Below are 13,385 nucleotides of genomic sequence, written 5' to 3' on the forward strand. Positions count from 1 at the left end.
CATGATCCAATTACATGACCATATATTGTACAGTGGCTAAACTGTATAGCAGGTAGAATGTCTAAATAATAAACAAGAATGTTGCCTAGAGTAGTGGAAGTGGACTAAGATCATTGTTGATCTTTTAGTAATTACTTAAACTACTTAAGTAAAATTTATGTTTTCTGTAATGAGTGGATGCCAAACCATCTTCACTCAATTGGATATAGTGAGATATACATTTTAATAGTGAATCTGCCTTATTCATTAATATGATTCTCAGCCCATTTTATATATACTTTCCAATTTATAAAACTGATCACAATATAACCCATATCAGTTTCACTGACTTACGATGGTTGTGGGGAAAATGGAGAGGGAGTAACATAGAAAACATACAAATAGAAGTCATTAAATATATTTATAATTATTTACTCACCCTTCCCCTTTTGATCTCCACTTGTCGACTTTTAAATAAATTCGCATTTGATCTCAAGACTTAAAATTTTTTGAAATTAAACAATCTCTGGACTCTTCTTCGTATTTGTTGGGTCTTGATACTGTAAATAATGGGGTTCATCAAGGGTGGGAAAAGGATATAGGTGTTGCCCAGGAGGACATGTACCCATGGTGAGAGGTGTTTCCCAAAGTGATGCACCATAGTCAGACCAATGATTGGGATGTAGAAAACAGAAACAGCACAGATGTGAGATACACAGGTCTGCAAGGACTTGACTCTCTCTTCCCGTGATGCAATAGCTAAGACTGCATGCAAGATCATAATATAGGAGATAAGTATGAGCACTGCATCCAACAACAGGTTGCTAATTACCAGGGCAAGACCATAAATGCTATTGAAACGGATGTCTGAACAGGCCATTCTAATTAAGTCTTGGTGAAGGCAGAAAGAGTGAGAAAGGATGTGGGGGCGGCAATAATTTAAGAACTTTAGGCGAATGATGACTGGAGGTATGAGTAAAGAACTCCTACATAAGATTGTCACCCCAATTTTCATGATTTTGTCATTAGTTAGGATGGAAGAATAGCGTAGTGGGTTGCAAATAGCAATGTAACGGTCAAAAGCCATAGCAAGGAGGACAGAGGATTCCATGAAGGACAAACCATGGATGAAGTAGGACTGGGCAATGCAGGAATCTAGGCTGATCTCACGAACGAATCCCCACAGGATCCCCAGCACCGTGTACATGGTAGACAGCCCCATGCACAGATCAGTGAGGGCCAGCATGGCCAGGAAGTAGAACATGGGCTGGTGCAGGCTGGGCTCTGTCCGGATCACATGCAGCACCATGCAGTTTCCCAGGAAAACCGTGGCATAGATGGAGGAGAAAGGGATGGAGATCCAGAGATAGTGAACTTCCAGGCCAGGAAAACCAGTGAGAATAAATCTGGAACTATTAACATTAAAGATAGAGATAGGAGACATTAGTAGACGATTGAAAATATTTCTACAGAGATGTTACAATTAGATTAGTTTATGATCTCCTAACTTCTAGTAATGTTTGTCTGCTTTTGAGAAGAAAATAAAATAAAATATAATACAATTTCCTTAAGTGTCGTAAACTCAGAAAAATAGAGACCTATTTCTGTATTCTATAAGGCAAAAATCCATTGTCTAGTCATAGCTTTTCCAGGACTAGTGACTAGGTGTGTCAAGAGACTAGGGGGTTTTATGCAGAAGCAATGATGTTTCTGGGTCCATGGGGTTTGGATTTGGGCTGGACTTGTGGGACTCTCTGTTTATTCCTGAAGGAAGATAACATGTGACCTGTGTGTACTGTTACCATGGTTGTCATTATCCTCAGTAAAATGTGAAATGCATTGCTAAATTTTTCTCTTGGTTACCACAACTATTTCTTTCTCTACCCCCAAGGGGCCATAAGATCCCAGAGGAAGTAGACTGAGTAAAGTAATCTGACTTTGCGGGAACATTACAATTTAGCCAAGAGAAACCTAACAAACTAAGGGGAATCAGAACTTTTTTTGCACATTGTAAATTGTTTAACCCCTCTCTAAATCATTTACCCTTTTAGTCATACTTCATTATATTTTTCTTTATTTTTAGGCATTTCATTATTCTGTATGAGATTTCTCCTTTTTCTGACCTTCACAATGTTTTTACATCTTATTTTTTATATAACATAAATGATATTTTAAACTGTAAAGTACCAAACCAATACTTTCTGTCAGGTAATAACTTGGAAGAGAATAGTTAAATCATATGGTACATATTTGTTTAACTCTTGACAATATTTGTCAGTGTGTCTTCCAGGCAACTGTACCATTTGACTTTCGGACCAGCAGTGTATGAGAAGTATAGTTCCTCTATATCTAGGCCAATACTTTGTACGATTTTTATTTGTTTTCTTTTGTTTTGCTATATTAGTAGATGTGTAGTGATGTATCATTTTGGTTTAAATTCGCACCTCCTTTATCATATTTTTTTTGCATCTTTTCTCATGATTATTTGTTGTATATACTTCTTGGTGAAGTGCTTCTTCAAATAATTTTCCCTTTGTGATCAAGTTCTGCTCTTCTTATTGAGTTTGGAGAGTTCTCTACACATTTAAATTACAAAATCCTTCACAGATACATGATTTGCAACTAGTTATTTTCAGGTTGTTAATTGTCCTTTATTTCTCTTAACAGTGACTTTTGCAAAACAAAGTTTTGCAAGAGTAGCAGAATTTTTTTTTTTTAGTGTTGACAGACTCCAATTTATATGTTTTTTTTTTTCTTTAAGGAATATGCTCTTGTTATTATATCTACAAAACGTCAAATCCAGGTCATGAGATTTTTCTCATGTTTTCTCCTAGAAGTTTTACATTTAACCTTTGGTTCTATAATCCATTTTAAGTTAATTTTTATACATGGTGTCAAGTTTATTTTTATCTTTCAGTACTTCCACTTTGGAAAAGATTATCCTTTCTTGATTGGTTTATCTTTGAACTTTTGCCAAAAGTCACTTGAATATGTGGTCTATCTGACCTCTCTATTCCGGTATTAATCTATGTGTTTATCCTTTTAAACACCACACTACTGTGATTATTATGGCTTTTAAAAGTCTTAAAATCCAGCAAAGTCCTCCAAATTTGTTCCGGCTACTATATAATTCCTTTACCTATACATACAAATATTGCAATACACTTGTAAATACGTGCATAAAACTCTCCGAGATATTGATTGAGATTATGTTGAACCAAACATAAAACTGGAGAAATTTGTCATGTCTTCCAATCCATGAAAATGAAATATATTTAAATTTGTGTATGTTTTTTATTTTTCCCATTACTATTATGAAGTTTTAATTCTAACATTTTGAGTGATTTTTTTTTCAGATTTAATGCCACATATTTGATTTGGGGGATGCAATTATAATGGCATTAATTTTTTTTTACTTCAAAGTTAGATTGTTAGACTTCTGCTTTCTTTTCTGACATGTAAAGGCTTTGGAAGTTATCACTCCCATTTTTACAGCAACAACAATGAAAACAAAACAAACTGAAAACTGAAGGGTATGCTTCCTTTTTGTTTCAGATTTTATATTGTAAAAAACTGTCCTTTTCCTGGGGTATTTAGTGCCGTGTTTTAAACATTTTTGTTGCTTTGGGTGCCAATTTCACTTTTTGAAATGGCCTCCAAGCGTAGTACTGAAGTAAGGTCTTGTGTTCCTAAGTGCAAGGCTGTGATGTACCTATCTTGCAGAGAAAATACATGTGCGACATAAGCTTCCTTCAGACATGATTTGAGATGCTGTTGTACGTGAGTTCAATGTTGATGAATCAACAATATGGCACTTCCAGAAAAAAGAAAAGAAATTCCCTGGTGTGTCTGTATTATCGAGAAAGGGCTAAAGTAATGTGTGTAATGCATGGTGAAACAGGGGAAACAATGAAAAAGCAGCCACATTTGTGGATTCAGGAGATGACAGCCGACAAAAACTGCATAGCGGCGATCATTGTGAGATTTAGAAATTTAGGTTTAGGAAAATGTTAACCCCACTCAGCTAGCGCTGGCTGGCTTGTGTGCTTAAATGGCAACATGGCATGAAGAATGTGCAACTTCAGGCAGGGCAGAGACAATAGTTCAGGAAACTGTGGAAGAAAGTTAAAACATCTCATAAATGTTCTGCAGGTAAAGGGTTTTGTGCCTGAACAGGTTTTCAACACTGTTGAGACTGGCTTGTTTCACAGAGACACTGGTAAGGGAACAATTTTTAAAAGAGAACAGAATAAGTGAACCTATATAATACCACAGTGTTTCTGTTAAATCTATTAAATGCAAAATGCTGTTATACTCAAAAAACGTTGTGACTAAGGGTTACCTTTTTCTTTACCTTTTATTTTTCTTGGCAGCAATACTTCAGTACTCATTAATTCAGTGTTTGTGGCAACTTTATAACCATGAAAAAAGAATTAACTTGTAAGTGTGCATTAAGGATTTCAATATATATATAGAGAGAAATACATATAGATGCAAAACCCAACTCAATTCTCTGAGAGAGCCTGGAAACAGTGATTCCTCAATAGATATGACCCATTTGGGGAGACTGGGTGGCTCAGTTGGGTAAGTGTCTGACTTCAGCTCAGGTCATGATCTCACAGTTTGTGAGTTTGAGCCCCACGTCAGGCTCTGTGCCGACAGCTTAGAGCCTGGAGCCTGCTTCGGACTCTGTCTCTCTCTCTATCTGCTCCTCCCCCATTCATGCTCTATCTCTCTCTGTCTCTCAAAAATAAATAAACATTTAAAAAAGGAAAATAGATATGACCCATCTAGCATGCAATTCTTAAACTTCTAGGTACTAATCTGTATGAAAAGGGGATCTGGGGGTGCCTGGATGATTCAGTCAGTTAAGCATCCATCTCTTAATTTTGACTCCACTCATGATCTCATGGTTGGTGAGATCAAGGCCCACATCGGGCTCTGTGCTGACAGTGCAGAGCCTGCTTGGGATTTTCTTTCTCTTACTCTCTCTCTTCCACTCCCCTGCCTGCTCTCTCTCTCTCTCTCTCTCAAATACACGTTAAAAAAAAAAAAGAAAGAAAAAAAATGGGCATGAGCACCTGGGTGGCTCAGTTGGTTAAGCTTCTGACTTTGGCTCAGGTTACGATCTTGCCATCCGTGGGTTTGAGCCCTGCATCGGGCTCTGTGCTGACAGCTAGGAACCTAGAGCCTGCTTTGGATTCTGTGTCTCCCTCTCTCTCTCTCTCTGCCTGTCCCCCACTCGCACTCTATCTCTCAAAAATAAACATTAAAAACAAAAGAGAAAGAAAAGAGGATTTAGCTTTCTGTGGAAATGGATGTTTATAGGGCCATGTAGTGAAAGTACACTGAATATACCAAATGTACCAAACATAATTGTACCAAAAATTAAGAAGTGCTAAAATATGTATAAAAAAGATACAAAAGCCAAATTATGGTGCTTTCACTGACTAAATCTGGAATATAAATTGAATACTAAAAAATTATAGTGACTGATAATTACCTATTGAATAAAATATAAAACAACAATGACTATAAGATATTTATATAGTCTCAAATACTCTCTTACAAAATACTTATTAAAAGTGAATGGAATGGAGCACCTGGGTGGCTCAGTCAGTTAAGTGCCTAGCTCTTCTTTTCAGCTCTTCTTTTCAAGGTTTGTGAGTTCAAGCCCTGGGTCAGGCTCTACACTGACAGTGCAGAGCCTGCTTGAGGCTCTCTCTGGCCCTTTCTCTGTCCCTCCTCTGCTTGTGCTCTCACCTGCTCTCTCTCTCTCTCTCTCTTCCTATCTCTCCCCCTCTTTCTCTTTCAAAATAAATAAATAAACTTAAAAAATAAAGGGGAAAGGAAATATATATTAATTTATAGTAATATATAATTCCTTTATTAATTATTTATAATTAATTAATTTATAGTAATATATAATTCCTTCCAGTGAATCATGGAAGACACTACTTTAAAAAATAATTGATCATCATCAGTGTTTGGACAAATTCAAACCACACACAGCCTGAACATATGCATGAGAAGAATAAAACCTCATCTTCATTACATTCTTATATAATTTGAATCTAACCATGAGTATGAATCAAACACACTCAGATGAGAAGCATTCTATAATGACTTGTAACTTTCAAAAGTTTAAGAGTTATGCAAATCAAGGAAAATCTAAAGAAATTTCACAGGGAATAAAAGTAAAAATATAAGAATACTAATACACACATGATTCTGAACTGCATTTTATTTTACTATCAATTACATTGATGGTACAATTTGAGAAAGTTTATCTGGGGTCTGATAATTTGATGACAGCAATATGGCAGCATTGCCATAATTTCATGATGATGATTATATTATGGTTATGTAGAAGAATGACCTTCATTGTAGAAAACAATGGACTTTGGGTAGAAAATTTATCATTAAATCATTTGCAAAAATGCTCTTTATGCTCTACTCAAAACTTTTCCCCAAGGAAAAAAATTGAAAATATCTCAAAAGAAAAAATGAAATTTGAATGAAGTAGTTACCTATAATTTTACATACAGCACCAGTGAATGATACAAATATGAGGAGGAGAAAATATTTCAAGTATTTCACACATGAGTGCACAATTAACCTTATATTACTGACACATAAGTAAATATTTTAGCAATATGTTTTGTGTCATTTTTGAAGCACTTTTCCCTAACATTTTTATATATGGTTCTTTATATTATACCTGTCAAAAAGTAGCTCAGGGGCTCAGAAAGGGAGACATGTTTACCGAGGAATTTAGTGAACAGTGAAAGTGACATTTAGGGAAAAACAATGAATAAGTCAAATGTAAGCCTTATGGAAATATTTTAGTTGATTTCAGACTGAAACTGAGACTAAAAATTCCTCAGAATTGTGATATGATCTTTTCCCCTTGGGTGTTTACTTCTTGCCTCCTTCTAAGTGGGTATGAGATTTTCAGTTGACACACTGAGTCCCCTTCCCTCCAAGATAGAAAAGATCTGTGGACTCCGGGAAACACTACCAGTTGTCCTTTCCTCTCAATTCCAAGGAACTGCTAACCTGCAGTGACCAGGTGGAATCTTCCACTTGCATCAGCCACCAAGAGGGAAGAGTGCCTCCCAGGAGCCTGGGTCCACCTGGTCCACACAATCCTCTCATTCCTTCCTCGCTTTACTGCAATCTGCAATCCTCTGAGATACACATCCCTCCTGACTAACAATAGAGTCATTCATTTCATGGTGGCCATTTTGATGAGGGCAGCTTTGTCCATTCTCCCTGTCATCATTCGCCTGAAGTTCTTCCATTACTGCCGCCCTCACATCCTCTCCCACTCTTTCTGCCTGCACCAGGACCTGCTCCGGCTCGCCTGCTCTGACATCCGCTTCAACAGCCTTTATGCCTTGGCTCTGGTGATCTGTACCTTGTTGTTAGACGCTGTGCTTATTCTCATCTCCTACGTTTTCATCTTGCACACAGTGCTGGCAATTGCATCCCACAAGGAGAGGCTCAAGTCCTTGCAGACCTGTGTGTCCCACATCTGTGCTGTCCTGGTCTTTTACATCCCCATCATTGGCCTCACCATGGTGCACCGCTTTGGAAAGCATCTCTCCCCTTCGGTCCATGTCCTCATGGGCAATATCTATATTCTCTTTCCACCCCTGATGAATCCAATCATCTACAGTGTAAAGACCCAGCAGATACGAAGCAGGATGAAGAAGTGGTGTTCCCTGAAAATGTAGTAAAACCCTTGGGTTTGATCAGCAAGAATATTTTAAGGTCAGAAGAGTAATGCTACTTCCCATGTGTGCAACAACTTACAATTTGAATAACTTATTGGAGGGTTTGTTCTTTTATGAGGTCGTGGATATTAAGGAACTTAAGAGATGTTCTAATTCAAGAGAGAAAATAGAACTTTTTCCAATACACATTCCAGAAAAGATTTCTGAATGTCTGCTATAGGATAATCATGGCCATTATAGATGTAATAATAAGTGTCTTTGCATTTTGTTGACATGTTCTTGAAGCATGTTTGCCATATGAAAATTGTGACCCTTAGTTCAACAATATTTTCATTCCACTTAGACACACCACTGTCTAAAATTTTGGAAACATGCCTATTTAGATTATTCAATTAATTGGGACTTCTATCAAAATATATAATATTGTGTAATTGGACTTGTTTTATTCTTAAAGGTGAAGTGCGGAACATATGAACCTACTATGCTAAGCCTTCCCCCACTTTTATTACTTTTCCCCATTAGGGGTAATGCAAGTCTATTACAGGAATTTTGAAATAAAAAGATATCCCATCCCTCTATTCCAAAGACTTTATTCTTACCTCTTTCCATGCTATAAAGATGTGACTTCATTCCACATTAAATGTTCATTCTTCATTTTTTCACTAAATATAATGTCAAGAGACTCTGGCTGAGAGCACCTGGCAGTACCCTCCTTGTGATGAAGACTGGGATAAAGATCTGTGGGAACAGACCAGCAAGCACAAGCACCCCATTTGCCTGGGGCACAACCAACTACCGTGGCAACAATGGCCCTGCAAGCAACATAGTTACGGAACATAAGAATAACCTGTCTTCAGGCATGCGTGTTCCCAAGTCTCTGCCATGTATTCCGCCATGGAAAAACAATGGGAATGCACAGTAACTGAATATCTATATCATCAAATGCCAGATCCTAGAAGACTCTTGCTTCTTCCTGCTACCAGTGAGTTCTTCATTTTTTTTTCTCCTAGTCTAATTATAGAAAGATAAACTGTGACTTTCAAACTGACAAGTACCTTTTGCTTTTTTTCTCCCTGCTTTGAGTCTCATTTCATTTGATGCAGGAAAGAACCTTCAAACTCAGAAGAACTGTTTCAAATAAAGCATCAACATAGATTTAAAAAAAAGTGGAAAAAAGTAGAATGAAACCCATTGTTGGAGGTTGACTTAACACATTTCAGGTTTTCGAGACACCTGAGTGGCTCACTCAGTTAAGCGTTTGACTCTTGATATCAGCTCAGGTCACAATCTCACATCTCACGGATGTCGAGCCCCACATCAGGCTCCATACCAAGCACAGAGCCTGCTTGGCATTCTCTCTCTCTATCTCTCTCTGCCCCTCTCTTGCTCTCTCTCAAAATAAATAAATAAACATTTTAAAAGAACACTTCAGGTTTCCAATATTTGTTTATTACTGGACCCCTAAAACCTGGTTGTTGAGTCTCAGTGTCATAGAAATGAACACTGAAAGGGAGAGAAAAAAATAGGTAGAGTTTATTAGAGAAAGCTTGTATACAAGGGAACCAACAAGAAAGAGGAATGTCGCTCTCAAAAGGGTAGTGTGCACAGCTTATAAAGGCACTTTTCCAAGGTTTGAAAGCCTTGGAGTAGGGAAGTGTCCTTCAGTCCCACGATCATTAGCTTATACACATTACTCTAATGGCCACGAGGCAATCAGGATGCCCTTCTTCACAGTCCAGATTTTTTTAGGGTGTCTGAAAAACAGGAAGGCAGGCAGGCTTAAAATAGTCATTTCTGTTTAAACTCTTTCTTTTGTTTTTGTTTAAACAACTGTTACTCCCTAATGCTCTTATCTCTTGTTTGTTCTCTTTCCTGGAAGGAGGTATTTGTCTCTAAGCCTATGGAAACTTTTAACACTTGCCACAGATCAGAGGCTTTACAGGAATTATGTTCCTCTTGTTTTCCCTATACTGCCTCATGTTGATAGAGAAGTAAATACAGATACAATGTATGTAATGAGTGTGATCTAAGTGGATAGGTGTGGATGTGTGGATGTGGGTGTATATCCCCTCATTCCTTGTCCTCTGAGTGGTGCTTTGAGTAGTGATTCCCTAGTAGCAATGTGCCTAAATGATGCCTTCACTGTCTCTCTGCCAAGTGAACCCTAATCAACACAAAGTAGGAAAGACTTTGGCTTAATCAAAATCTAATTCTACAAGCCTATAGGGTTTTGAAATTCCATTCTGGTGATATGAGTTTATGTGAACTACTTTTATTAGATTTAGGGCCCTGATGTCATGTACCTTCTTTGTGTTTATATCACTCTTCTCCAAGTCAATAGAAACCACCTTAAAAATAGAGACAGAAAAAAAATAATGTAGGAAAAAAATGATGGAGGTCTTGCAGAAAAGGCCCCCAGCCTCAGCTACAGGGTGCTCTAATGAATGCTGCTGCACACCATCAATAGTCACTGCGAAGTCTTAAGGTCTTAAGGGCACTAGACCATCTAAAGTCGACAGTGTCTTTGCTGATAGCACAAATCCTACCAGGAAAATCTTGCCAGCCTTGCAAATGTGCCTACTGCATCATCTGGGTTTTCATATGTATCATGAGGGACTTTAAGATAATATCAATTAGAAAATTATGGATTAAATTGTCATTTGGTGTTCTTAGTTTTACTCAACCATCTTTAAATATGATCTCACTTAAGTATTATGACTTATTATGTTTTATTTTTCACTTACACAAAATCTGCTTAACTGTAATGATCTACCCAAAACATAGCCTAAGTTTCCATCTTCTCATATGTCCAACAAGGTATCTCCTTGGCATTCTAAGAGAGTACGGATTATTCAGTGGTGCCTGGGTAGCTTAGTCGGTTAAGCGTCAACTCTTGATTTCAGCTCAGGTCATGATCTCATGGTTTGTGAGTTCGAACCCTGCATTCCACATTGCACATTGGCAATGTGGAACCTGCTTGGGATTCTCTTTCTCTCCCTCTCTCTGTCCCTCCCCTGCTCGCTCTTTCCCTAAAACAAATAAACTTAAAAAAAAAAGAGAGTATGGATTATTCAGTTAAATAATATGCAAATTGTTAAAATATGCTAAAAATAGACTGCATAAAATTAAGTTGAATATTCTAGAAGAACTCTAATATAACATTAATTTGGTTTAAACTTTGCAGTTGAATTTATTTCAAATACATTACTCAGATGGATTGGGAAAATCGTGAATAAACTCTGAGAATACACTTCACTCTGCTTCACGATGCTTTTTATTTTTATGACATTATAAAATATTGGAGACAAAAAATTTGAACAGTCTCTTTTAGCATATATTGTAAAGAAAGGTTATACTTGATAATAGGTACATATTTCAAGAATTAGTGGTCACTGGCCTTAAGTGAAAAAAATGGATGTAATTTTTGTTTCTAGGGACAATAAAATTCATGTGTTACATGTAAGTTTTCAAATAACTCACTATATTAATTAAAACTTAAAAAAATACAAATTGTTGATTTTGTAGTTGACATTTTTAGAAAACCAGGATCAGAGGATAATATTTGAAAGACAAGAAGTGTGCACAAAATGAAAGATTTTGAATTCAATACACATATTTGCTACCATTTGTTTGATCTTATATTTCCTGCACCTTTCTACAGTATTCCTCATAGCTTAAATAATTTTAAGAATTATTTTCATAAAGGAGAGAAATGTTGTTACAGAAAAAAATAACATATTTTGGTATCACACAAAAACAGAAGAGACCTCTTATAAACCAGTTTCAACCGATTAAAACTCTGTAATATTCTTTTATTTTACCACATTTTCTCCTTTAGAAATCAAATACTATTATAGTTTAGAGTTTTCTTCTGCATTTTCCTTTAATTCCAAAGCTGTTTAGTTCAGACAGTCCTGCCTTCAACAATGAAAATAAGGAACTTTGCCTGAAGACTTCCACCCGTTTGCTGATAGAAGGCTCTTACTCAGGTTCTGTGTGTATGTGTGCATGTGTGTGTGTGTATGTGTGTGTGTGTATGTGTGTGTGTGCATGTGCATGTGTGTGTGCGCACAAAGCATTCATGAGCAGCCCACATAGTTGTGGAAAGTTATGCCAAAGCAGGTGATGAGTTTCATGATCAAGAAGTCTAAATCCTACACTCTATAGATAAGGGAAGTAAGCCCCAAAGAGGTCATAAATAATGGCCATGAATAATGAGAAGTATATTTATCCAGGATTTTACTAGAAACTGTTCTGAATCCACAGACTAGATTAGTGCCCCTCAACCAACCAAGAAGCAAGAAACATAAGTAAAAATTAATTATATATTCATTAGGAATGTTCCTATAGAGTAAGAATTATGGTAGAATCAGAGTTCCCAACTTCATGCTGTGATTGATTTTGTAATGATAGTAATAACAACAATAATGATAATACACTTATGAGGAAGTTTTCCTTCCTTCAGAAACCAGAATGACTCTATTGTTAGTCAGGAGGGATGTGTATCTCAGAGGATTGCAGATTGCAGTAAAGCGATCCTGAGGTCAACAACTCTTTGTTATGTAAAACAACAAAAGCTATATTAACCACTCATTAATGTTTCGGGATATCATAGGTAAAATAGTTCTACTGAGGCAGTATTAGGATTATGAATCAGTGTAACTCATTTTGTGTAAATGTGCACTTTTTTTGTGTAACCAAGGTGAAAATGCCTCTATGATCCAGCTTATTATGAAAGACCAGGTATTTGATCCTATATTTGGTCATTTGGTTAGCACCAATCAGTTAAAATTAACCACCAAGGTGATTTCTAGAAGTAACAGATTAATCTAAGTGAAAAAAAAAGTCCCCAAGGTTTTGTCTCACAAGTGTAAAAGCATCTTCCATGTGTTTAGATTAGCTCTTCCTGGGAAGACCCCTCAGTTTCCACTTCTCCCTTTCAGCTTCATGAAGTTAAATTATGAGTCCCTGAGTATACTTGCAATGGAGTCCTGGTTTCAGTGCTTACTTCTTTCTGATATTCATGAATTCAATTTTAGAGGCTATTTGAAAGCTGGAAAAAATATTCTATAGTATATGAAGGCAATATGTCACTAACTACATTCCTCAAGAGAATTGCATCACATAGTCTTTCCCACCTCTGATATTGTATTTTTCCTGTATTAGTCTCATTGGGAACATTTTTTTTTTTATAACTGTGTGTTTGGCTACATTAGCACGCCAGTGTGTGCACATGAGACGATTGGAGAACTGGGATTGTGAGTACACAGAGAAATGTCAGAAAGGGTCTAAAAGGACAGTGGGGAAGTGCCACTTGTAATTATGTATGAGGAATTACGAAATTCTAAAAGGAGCAGAACAATTGTCAGAATTTCATGTGGGACATGAGGAGCATAAAGAAGGGATACTGAGTTCATCCTGGTCTTGTTAGCATTTTTGACTAGTATTTCCCCCTCTCTTCCATGGTAAATCTCTTCATATCTTCAACCAAAGCAAATATACATCCTGACTTATGTGAGTGTTTGAAGAGAATACTGAAATAAAAACAGTGGAAACTTACATTCTTTCTAGATAAGATTCTTAACATTTTTCGTACACTGATTCTTCACTTTTCCTAATCTCTACCCTCTCTTCTCCATGCAGATATACATCTGGAAATAGTGTCAG

At 36.7% G+C, this 13,385-nt stretch overlaps 2 protein-coding genes across 2 annotated transcripts; one reads left to right on the plus strand and one right to left on the minus strand.

Annotated features, from left to right (window-relative positions):
• Positions 1-478: 478 nt before the first annotated feature.
• LOC125146674 (olfactory receptor 51V1-like) lies at positions 479-1,423 on the minus strand. Its single transcript, XM_047823409.1, has one exon. It carries the CDS (start codon positions 1,421-1,423, stop codon positions 479-481), a length of 945 nt encoding a protein of 314 aa, XP_047679365.1.
• A 2,465-nt stretch (positions 1,424-3,888) lies between these two features.
• Positions 3,889-7,718, plus strand: LOC125146481 (olfactory receptor 51V1-like). Its single transcript, XM_047823214.1, has 3 exons — positions 3,889-3,957; positions 4,132-4,198; positions 7,045-7,718. The coding sequence occupies exons 1-3, from the start codon at positions 3,889-3,891 to the stop codon at positions 7,716-7,718; spliced, it is 810 nt and encodes a 269-aa protein (XP_047679170.1).
• The last annotated feature ends 5,667 nt before the right edge of the window (positions 7,719-13,385 follow it).

This window comes from Prionailurus viverrinus, chromosome D1 (assembly GCF_022837055.1).
Source record: "Prionailurus viverrinus isolate Anna chromosome D1, UM_Priviv_1.0, whole genome shotgun sequence".
NCBI classification, from domain to species: Eukaryota; Metazoa; Chordata; class Mammalia; order Carnivora; family Felidae; genus Prionailurus; species Prionailurus viverrinus.